The 10,769-nt window shown below is 44.1% G+C and overlaps 1 protein-coding gene across 1 annotated transcript in view; it reads right to left on the reverse strand.

The window, feature by feature from the left end:
* LOC139536928 (phosphofurin acidic cluster sorting protein 1-like) overlaps positions 1-10,376 on the reverse strand; it is a 28,220-nt gene extending 17,844 nt beyond the window's left edge. Inside the window, exon 1 of the mRNA XM_071337666.1 lies at positions 9,851-10,376. Coding sequence (XP_071193767.1) covers positions 9,851-10,047 — 197 coding nt within the window. The 5' untranslated portion in view covers positions 10,048-10,376. The remainder of the gene's footprint in view (positions 1-9,850) is intronic.
* Positions 10,377-10,769: the final 393 nt, after the last annotated feature.

Raw genomic sequence — 10,769 nt, forward strand, 5'->3', positions numbered from 1 at the left:
AAACAGGTTTTTGGAAACGTATTAAAAATAAAAAACATAAATACCTTATTTACATAAATATGAGACTCGAAATTGAGCTCAGGTGCATCCTTTTTCCATTGATCATCCTTGAGACGTGTCTACAACTTCATTGGAGACTACCTGTGGTCAATCAAATTGATTGGACATGATTTGGAAAGACACACACCTGTCTATATAAGGTCCCACAGTTTACAGTGCATGTCAGAGAAAAAAAACAAGCCATGAATACAAAGGAATTGTCTGTAAAGCTCCAACACAGGATTGTGTCGAGGCACAGATCTGGGGAAGGGTACCAAAACATTTCTGCAGCATTGAAGGTCCCCAAGAACACAGTGGCCTGCATCATTCTTAAATGGAAGAAGTTTGGAACCACCAAGACTCTTTCTAGAGCTGGTGGCCTTATAGAATAACTATCTTCAAAGTAATGACTCGGGACGTCGGGTTTGATATGAAAGCTTCTTTTAGTAATAATTCTTGATCACGTTACATTTAACAACTTTAGATTCTACAAAGCAATGCTAAGATGCTAGCGCAAAGGAGCCAAACGTAATTACCTGTTAATTGCACTTAACTAGCGCGTTCACTCTCTACTTCCTGTCGCAAGGCATTCTGGAACTTGCAGTCAAAAGCGTAATTCAATACTAACCAATACAATTACATATGTAAATAACTGTAAAGAAATATCTTTAGATACAGCTCAATGAATTAACTTAAACATTAACTCTGTAACACATTAAAGTTACAACATCCTCCCCCCCGATGAACAACTGTGTTCATCTAGATCTCTAGGCAGTATATCAACTGAATAGGTCTCCTCAACAAAGTCCCTGAAACAGTACGAACTGAACATGATCTAACTAGGCCATCTCGGCCTGGAAACAGTTCCTCAATCTTTCCTAGTTTCCAGGTTTGTCTGGGTGTGTTATCTTCTCCAATGAGTACAACGTCACCCGCTTTCAGTGGGGTGGGCTGCGGTGTATCACAGCGGTGTGCTGACTTTAGATCCAGCAAGTAGTCTCTTCGCCAACTGTTCCAGAAACTGGTCACAAGTCTCTGCCTGTACTTCCATCTGCGTGTCATGTCCTCCTTGTTTAGCGTTGGGTGCTGAGTGTCAGCTGGAAATGGCTTTGGAGGCAAAGAGGTTAGTTGTTTACCCACCAGGAAGTGTGCTGGGGTCAGGGGTTGTGGTTCATCCACTTCATTGTGCACGAAGGTCAGAGGCCTAGAATTTAGAATAGCTTCAACCTCTGTCAGGACTGTGCACATCTCTTCAAAGTTGAGTGAAGCTATCCCAAGAACCTTTCGCAGGCATGTTTTCACTGACCTGACAAGTCTTTCCCAGAATCCGCCCCACCAGACTGCTCGCTCGGCGATGAACCTCCAGGTGATGCCCCTTTCTGAGAAGAAAGCCAAGAGTTGGGGCTCTTCGATTGCCTTCCACAGCTCTTTCAAGTCCTGATCAGCTCTCTTGAACGTTTTTGCATTGTCTGAGTAGATTACCTTGCATAATCCTCTCCTTGAGATTAATCTTTTTAGAGCTAAAAGGAATTTCTCTGTTGACTGATCTGAGACCAGTTCCAAATGCACTGCTCTGGTTACAGCACAAGTGAACAGTGCAATGTATGACTTCTTCACAGACCCATTTTCTTTCACATAGAGCGGTCCTGCAAAATCCACACCTGTGACTTCAAATGGTGGCGATTCAGTTATTCTGTCTTTTGGTAAAGGCGCAGTGACCTGCTGTCCGGCCCTTGCCTTGAATCTTTTGCACACTATACATCTTGCCACTGTACTCTTGACTAGCTGCCTAGCACGCAAGATCCAGTATCGCTCCCTGATTTGTACTAGAGTGTCTCTTGCTCCAGAATGCATCACCTGCTCATGGTGGTACTGTATCAGCATTTCTGAGTATCTGTACTTGTTGGGCAGAACCCATGGGTGCTGCTCTCTGAATGTGAAGCTGGACTGTTGCAGTCTTCCTCCTACACTGAGTAGTTCGTGTTCGTCCAGGAACGGTTTCAGTTCTCTGATTTTACAGTCATTGTTTAGGCTTTTTCCTGCCTTCAGTAGTTTAATCTCCTGTCCAAAACTCTGTTGTTGTGTTACCTTAATCCAGTACTTTTCTGCATCGAACAGTTTGTCAGCAGTCAGTTCACCTTGTATCTTTATGGTTGTACGAGCATTGGCTATGAATCTCTTTATCCAGGCGGGGACTCTGAACACTCTTTTCAGTTTGCTGTACCTTTCAAGCTCCAACACAGGTTCAGGGATGTCTGTGCTGTTTGCTGCGAGTTGTACAGTAACCTGGCAGCTGGACTTGAGTTCTATATTCACCTCTTCCGGAACCTTGTTATCATCAGTCTCTTCTCACTGATTGGGTGATATCAGAATTCTGGGTCCATTCCACCATAGCTCGCTCTGTATCAAGTTTCGAACAGTTTGTCCTCTTGTAGGGAGGTCAGCTGGATTAGTTTTCCCTTCAATATGTGACCATGACTCTGGATTGGTCAAGGACTGGATCTCCGTCACTCTGTTCGCAACAAACTGTTTCCATTACTGAGCTGAGCTGCAAATCCAATGCAGCACGATCATCGAGTCTGTCCACATTTTGATCTGTTTTTCTTCCATTTTCAGTGTGGTCATCAAGTTGTTTGCTAGTCTCGCTCCAATCACAGCTCCCATGAGCTCCAGGCGTGGCAACGTCATTTTCTTGAGTGGGGCTACCCTGGACTTGGATGCGACTAGACTTGTTGTTTCCCTGTCTTGTGATTCACCTTGCAAGTAAGCTACTGCACTGTAAGCCCTTTCACTTGCATCACAGAACACGTGTAGTTTCAGGGTGTGGCTATTATGTGGCCGCATGTCTGTTCTGTACCACCTTGGTATGGTGAGCTGGTGTAACTGGGGTAGTTCTGAACACCACTGTTGCCATTCTCGTGTCAGATCAGGTGGTAATTCTTCGTCCCAGCTGAGTCCCCTCTCCCACATTTACTGGAACATGCACTTGATCCTGATGGTGAAGGGTGTCAGGAAACCAAGAGGGTCGAAGATACGTGCAGACGACTGCAGAACACTTCTCTTTGTGTTTTCCTTTTGCTTTAGAATGCTCAGTAGCGGCCTGAGGTCAAACACAAAGTCATCTGTTTCCGGTCTCCATACTAAACCTAAAACCTTCAACACTAATTCTTGTGTTTCTAGCGTCAACGGGTGGTCAGTTGTCGTACTCTCCTCCCATTTTGTTTTCAATTCAGGAGAGTTGGTCATCCATTTGCAGAGGTCCATGCCTGCAATCGACAACATTCGCTTTGCAGTTGTTGTCACAAGGTAAGCCTCTTCAACATTGTGTGAACTCGCAATGAAATCATCTACATAGAGTGACTCTCTCAGTATCTCTACAACTTCTGGTTGTTCTGTTTCATATTGTTTCAGGTGCTTCCTGATTGTAGCTGCCAGCAAAAATGGACTTGGGAAAGCTCCAAATACCACTCTTTTCATCCTCAGCACACGCAGCTCCTCTTCATTTTCTCCCCTTGGTGGGCCTGTGAGCCATAGAAATCTCACGGCGTCTCTGTCTCTCTCTGCTAGGGATATCTGCAGGAAAGCTTTCTTGATGTCTGCCATGAATGCGATCTCATGTAGTCTGAACTTTATCAGAACGCTGAGCAGATCCGGATTCAGGTTCGGTCCTGTGAGTAGACAGTCATTGAGGGATGGACAGCCATCTTCATGGGACGAGGCATCAAACACCACTCTCAGTTTTGTTGTCACCTTATCTTCTCGGAGTACTGCATGGTGAGGTAAGTAGTATTTTACGTTGTCTGCACTTGATGCGTTGTCCTTGGGCACGTCCTCTGCCATATCCTGTTGTAAGTAGTCCTCTACCACTTCATTGTATCTGCTGTACAACGTCACATCCTTCTTCAGTCTTTTCTTCAGACCTTCAAACCGTTTCTTGGCGATTCTATAGTTGTCTTTGAGTTCTGGCATTTCTCGTTTCCATGGCAACTCCACGTGGTATCGCCCATCTTTGAAGGTGGTTGTTTCCTCGAACCTCTGTAGAGCCTCGGTTTCCTCTGGGTTCTGTGTTTTCTCGCTTATAATACCCAGAGACTCAAGCTCCCAGAATGCATGCAGTTGTTTGGAGACTAGTGTGTCTTCAAGTGGGATGAACATGCAAGTTGCCTCGGCGACACTTGACATGAACACGGGTCCCTGCACCGACCATCCAAAGGTGCTCTCTAAAGCAACCAGCGTCTCCGTCAGTCGCTCCACTCTGCCTGATACTATCTGCCAGTAGTAGTCTGCTCCTATCAGGACAGAGAGTTCAGGATCATTGTCATCTCCTGGAAAGTCTGCGAGCTGCAGTCCCTTTCTATTGAGCTCATGTCGAATCTGTTCACCAGGAACCTTCATCACAGCTGTGCACACTTGTGGGGTTTCAATTGCCTCTATCTCTATTCTCTGCTGTTTGTCCCAGACATTCTCCAAGATGACTTTCACTGTGTTGCGTTGGGACGTTGCTGGGGCAGAGGAGCCAAACGTGTGAAGAGTGAGTGCCTCTTGTCTGATTACTGGTAGCTTCAAGCCCTTCACAAGGTTTTCATGTATGAAGCTTCTCTGACTGCCTCCATCTAGTAAGCAACGAGCTATCTTCCTGCCCGATGGGCCTTCTACCCATGCCTTTGCCGTTTGTAGCAACACAGTGTTCTGTCCATCTGGTTTCATCTTCACTGAATGGGGAATAACTGAGGAAACAACAGCATCTACAGAAACAGTAGGGGGTTGCACCTCACTTCTCTTACCGGTACACACAGCAATGTGATGTCTGCTTCCACATGTTGCACATGACACATCTTTGACTTTACAGAATTTTGCTATGTGTTTCTGTCCTAAACATACAAAGCATCTTCCCATTTTCTTCAGTTTCTCTTTGCGTGTAGCAATATTGTGGTCAGGGCAGTTTTCTGATTTGTGGTCTGCACTGTCACAGAATAGACAGTTTTGTTCCTTCTGGCTGGCTGTATGCAGTGCTGCAGCAGAGGGCATGTTGGGTCTTTTTGTTTTCATTTCATTGGAGAAGCATGACTTGTTCCATGGTTTGCTCTCTTTCTGTTGGTTGCATGATCTTGTCATTTGTAGCGCTCTCTCCCTGCTCTGAACCTCCTTCTGTAGGAAACTGACAATCTCAGACACTTTCCATTCATCATCTACTCCCCTCTGACGACTATAGTCAAGAGCTATGTCCTCTGGAATCATCTGCAGTAAGATTGGGCATAGTAGGCTTCCATAGGTTTCTGACACTACACCCAGTGATTCCAGGCTCCTAATCTGAATTTCACATTCATCATATAGCTGCCTCAATGCATTTAGATCAGAGGATTTCTTCACAGGAGTGAGATTCAGCAGCTTTGACATATGAGCACTAATCACAAGATCTTTCCTTCCAAATCTGCTCTTGAGTAGAGCGATTGCATCATCATAGTTACTGTCTGTTAACATCAGTCCTGCTACTGCCTTTGCAGCTGGTCCAGTGAGATATGTTTTCAGATAGGTAAACTTCTCTTTATTACACAGTGAATCATTGTTGTGAATAGCAGTCTCATACTGACTCCAAAACTCCTGCCACATACTGACATCTCCATAGAATTTCTCAATAATCAACTTTGGTAGCCTTACTGATTGTCTCTGTGATCTGTTTGAGTTAGCGTCACTCACCCGTGCTGGTAGTGGATTGAGATCCTGGTTTTTCTTTATCACTCGTTGTGCACGGCTCTTAAGCATGATAACGCGCTCTTTGTAATCCTCCGTGCATGCAATCTCTGCCTCCAATCCGTCCAATGGGGTTAACTGTTCAATTCCACCATCAAGTTCAAACAAACTGTTCTCCTTAGCTAACAGCAATTCCAACAATGTACTCAAGTGATCGGTATCCGGATTTGACTGGGATATTTCCACGTCAATCTGATTCAAAATCCGTGTTGTGGCACCTCGAATGGTACCCCGCTTTCGTCTCATTCTTTCGGTTTCATTCCGACGTTCTTCCTCAGCCATTTCAGCCGCTTCTTCGTCGCAGCTCATATCCCGGGTTTCGGCACCAAAATTTAGAATAACTATCTTCAAAGTAATGACTCGGGACGTCGGGTTTGATATGAAAGCTTCTTTTAGTAATAATTCTTGATCACGTTACATTTAACAACTTTAGATTCTACAAAGCAATGCTAAGATGCTAGCGCAAAGGAGCCAAACGTAATTACCTGTTAATTGCACTTAACTAGCGCGTTCACTCTCTACTTCCTGTCGCAAGGCATTCTGGAACTTGCAGTCAAAAGCGTAATTCAATACTAACCAATACAATTACATATGTAAATAACTGTAAAGAAATATCTTTAGATACAGCTCAATGAATTAACTTAAACATTAACTCTAACACATTAAAGTTACAACAGGCCTAGCCAAACTGAGCAATCAGGGGAGAAGGACCTTGGTCAGGGAGGTGAGCAAGAACCCGATGGTCACTCTGACAGAGCTCCAGAGTTCCTCTGTGGCGATTTGAGAACCTTCCAGAAGGACAATCTCTGCAGCACTCCACCAATCAGGCCTTTATGGTAGAGTGGCCAGACAGAAGCCACTCCTCAGTAAAAGGCACAAGACAGCCCGCTTGGAGTTTTGAGAAACAATATTCTCTGGTCTGATGAAACCAAGATAGAACTCTTTGGCCTGAATGCCAAGTGTCACATCTGGAGGAAACCTGGTACCATCCCTAAGATGAAGCATGGTGGTGGCAGCATCATGCTGTGGGGGTGTTTTTCAGCGGCAGGACCGGGAGACTAGTCTGGATCGAGGGAAAGATGAGCGGAGCAAAGTACAGAGAGATCCTTGATGAAAACCTGCTCCAGAGTGCTCAGGACCTCAGACTGGGGGAAAAGGTTTGCCTTCCAACAGGACAACGACCCTTATCACACAACCAAGACAATGCAGGAGTGGCTTCGGGACAAGTCTCTGAATGTCCTTGAGTAGCCCAGCCAGAGTCCGGACTTGAACCTGATCGAACATCTCTGGAGAGACCTGAAAAATGCTGTGCACCGACGCTCCCCATCTAACCTGACAGAGCTTGAGAGGTTCTGCAGAGAAGAATTAGAGAAACTCCCCAAATATAGGTGTGCCAAGCTTGTAGCATCATACCCAAGAAGACTCAGGGCTGTAATTGCTGCCAAAGGTGCTTCAACAAAGTACTGCATAACGGGTCTGAATACCTATGTAAATGTCATATTTCAGTAAAAAAGTTTTATACATTTGCAAAAATGTCTAAAAACCTGTTTTTGCTTTTTCTTTATGGAGTATTGTGTGTAGATTGATGAGGGGAAAAAACAATTAATGTAACAAAATGTGGAAAACGTCAACGGGTCTGAATAGTTTCCGAATGCACTGCATATAAACAGTTGAAGTCAGAAGTTAACATACACCTTAGCCAAATACATTTAAACTCCGTTTTTCACAATTCCTGACATTTAATCAGAGTAAAAATTCCCTGTCTTAGGTCAGTTAGGATCACCACTTTATTTTAAGAATGTGAAATGTCAGAATAATAGTAGAGAATGTTCTATTTCTTTCATCACATTTCCAGTGGGTCAGAAGTTTACATACACTCAATTAGTATTTGGTAGCATTGCCTTTAAATTGTTTAACTTGGGTCAAGCATTTTGTGTAGCCTTGCACAAGCTTAATTTAATTTTGGCCCATTCCTCCTTACAGAGCTGGTGTAACTGAGTCAGGTTTGTAGGCCTCCTTGCTCGCACATGCTTTTCAGTTCTGCCCACAAATGTTCGATAGGATTGAGGTCAGGGCTTTGTGATGGCCACTCCAATACTTTGACTTTGTTGTCCTTACGCCATTTTGCCACAACTTTGGAAGTATGCTTGGGGTCATTGTCCATTTGGAAGACCCATTTGCGACCAAGCTTTAACTTCCTGACTGATGTCTTGAAATGTTGCTTCAATATTTCCACATAATTTTCCTCTTCATGATGCCATCTATTTTGTGAAGTGCACCAGTCCCTCCTGCAGTAAAGCACCCCCACCCCCATGCTTCAAGGTTGGGATGGTGTTCTTCGGCTTGCAAGTCTCCCCATTTTTCCTCCAAACATAACGATGGTCATTATGGCCAAACAGTTCCATTTTTGTTTCATCAGACCAGTGGACATTTCTCCAAAAAGTACGATCTTTGTCCCCATGTGCAGTTGCAAACCTTGGTCTGGCTTTTTTATGGCGGTTTTGGAGCAGTGGCTTCTTCCTTGCTGAGCGGCCTTTCAGGTTATGTCGATATAGGACTCGTTTTACTGTGGACATAGATACTTTTGTACCTGTTTCCTCCAGCATCTTCACAAGGTCCTTTGCTGTTGTTCTGGGATTGATTTGCACTTTTCGCACCAAAGTACGTTCATCTCTAGGACACAGAACGCTTCTCCTTCCTGAGCGGTATGACAGCTGCGTGGTCCCATGGTGTTTATACTTGCGTACTATTGTTTATACAGATGAACGTGGTACCTTCGGGTGTTTGGAAATTGCTCCCAAGGAACCAGACTTGTGGAGTTTTTTTTTTCTGAGGTCTTGGCTGATTTATTTTTTATTTTCCCATGATGTCAAGCAAAAAGGCACTGAGTTTGAAGGTAGGCCTTGAAATACATCCAATTGACATCCAATGTACACCTTTTTTTGTCAACATACTATTTTCAGAGCTCACCATAGTGTGTGGACCACTTTAAGAGGAACAAATCATTTTCAACCAGCTCTTCTTCAAATCCACCCACGTCCTCTCTCCATTTTCCCTGCCAGAGAGAGCACCCCCGCAAGCAGCCTTTACCTTATACAGGGGTCCTTCTAGAATCCACACGCAACCTCACTCCTGCCCCCTCTTTTCTATTGCTAGCCTACATCGAACACCTAACAATTCAGAGTTAGACAAAAAGCAGTATCAGAAACATTTTAGAATATTGTTCAAATTTAACATTGTTAACATTGTTAAAGGAGTATTCCCTGATTAGCAACGGTCCGTAGGCGTATGTATATCGGCATAAAAGTGTTAGCCAATCTCTTGCTTGGAAGTATATACTGTGCTGGACAATTATTTATTCTGACAGCATGTTGTTTTCCTGTGGGGTTTAGGAGCAGCTGTCTATGGCACCCTGTCTGTGTCCCCAACTGCTCAGTGATATGTTGATTTGGAGGCTTTACATCCTGGTCAGTCATGATCTTGCACTTCATGATGCTCCTTTTTCATAACCATGGTCCTCCAAATATAGTTTTTCATTGTAGAGTTGAATGAGCTCTTCCTTTTAAAATGGGAATCTTATTGTTTGAACTGCATATTGCCCCTTTAAAGACACTCCCTAACCTTCACTACCATCGGCAATAATCTATCACTGCAGGCTAAATGTATCTATGTGAATAGCACACTGTAACTTAATAACTGACAATTCATTTACAGTTGCAATCACCTGACCTGATGGTCAAAACAAAAACTGCTGTCATATTTACAGTAACTTGCAGCAGTGCAAAATGTGTATTATTCAAAGGCAAATACAGAAGTATGCAATTTACTTCAACTTTAATCATATTAATGTTATTTTCAGTAACTCGTACATTTTTTACAACTTTGATTCAACCCGCCTACATAACTTCTCTTGAGGGAAAAACAGGTGACTTCTTCCCACTGATTCAATATCATTCCTAAGCCTACATCCGACCACAGAAGCCGATAACCTATACGTGATCTGATCCAGACTGGAAACCTCGACTGTCAGAACCAGCCATGGGAGTTTAGGCGGCCATACCTGGGCACACAGCTTGGAGATGAGCGATCAATTTCCCAGGTCGCATACAGGTTCATCTGAACCGGACGGTTCGGGACGATCGTGACGGTCTTGTACGGCTGCATATGTGGAGATGGTGTGCCCCCAGTCCGTGGGAGACCCCCTCTCTCCGACATACTGGAGGTGTTTTGGATGTGGAAGAAAATACCTTCTGTCATTCAGCTTCCTGACTTGTGCATACGGATATGTTCATCATACCCCGAAGCTTCAAATTGCGCTTTCATATCCACATAATTCCATGCCTTCTTGCTTGCATTTCATGCTTTTCTGTTCTGCAGTCCACAGTTGATGTGATATGCTCACAAGTGCGATGTTTTTATTAGCAGGAAGCGGAACTTGCCCTCTAGGGAGCACAAGAGAATAGCTACGCCTCTCGTTAAAGACGCACTCTTTACTAGTACAATCTCTCAACAATAATAATGTCAGAGCGTCACAGCAGGTGCATACGGTATGTTGTGTGCGTGCTCGCTCGCTCTCTCCCTCTCGCTCTCTGTCCCACCCACACACAGTGATTGAGTGCTATTATTGTAACGCGAGCCTCTCAGAGCTGCCATCCACACTATAGGGAGAGGAGGCATGGTACCAGCAGAGTGGTCCCTTGGAGCATCAGGGTATCCTACTCATTATTACACTGAACAAAAAATACAAAGGCAACATGCAACAATTTCAAAGATTTTACTGAGTTACAGTTCATATAAGGAAATAAGTCGATTGAAACACATTCATTAGGCCCTAATCTATGGGTTTGACATGACTGGGAATACAGATATGCATCTGTTGGTCACAGATACCTTAAAAAAAAGGTAGAGGTGTGGATCAGAAAACCAGTCAGTATCTGCTGTGACCACCATTCGCCTCATGCAGCGCCACCTATCTCCTT

Source organism: Salvelinus alpinus, chromosome 13, assembly GCF_045679555.1.
Source record: "Salvelinus alpinus chromosome 13, SLU_Salpinus.1, whole genome shotgun sequence".
NCBI classification, from domain to species: Eukaryota; Metazoa; Chordata; class Actinopteri; order Salmoniformes; family Salmonidae; genus Salvelinus; species Salvelinus alpinus.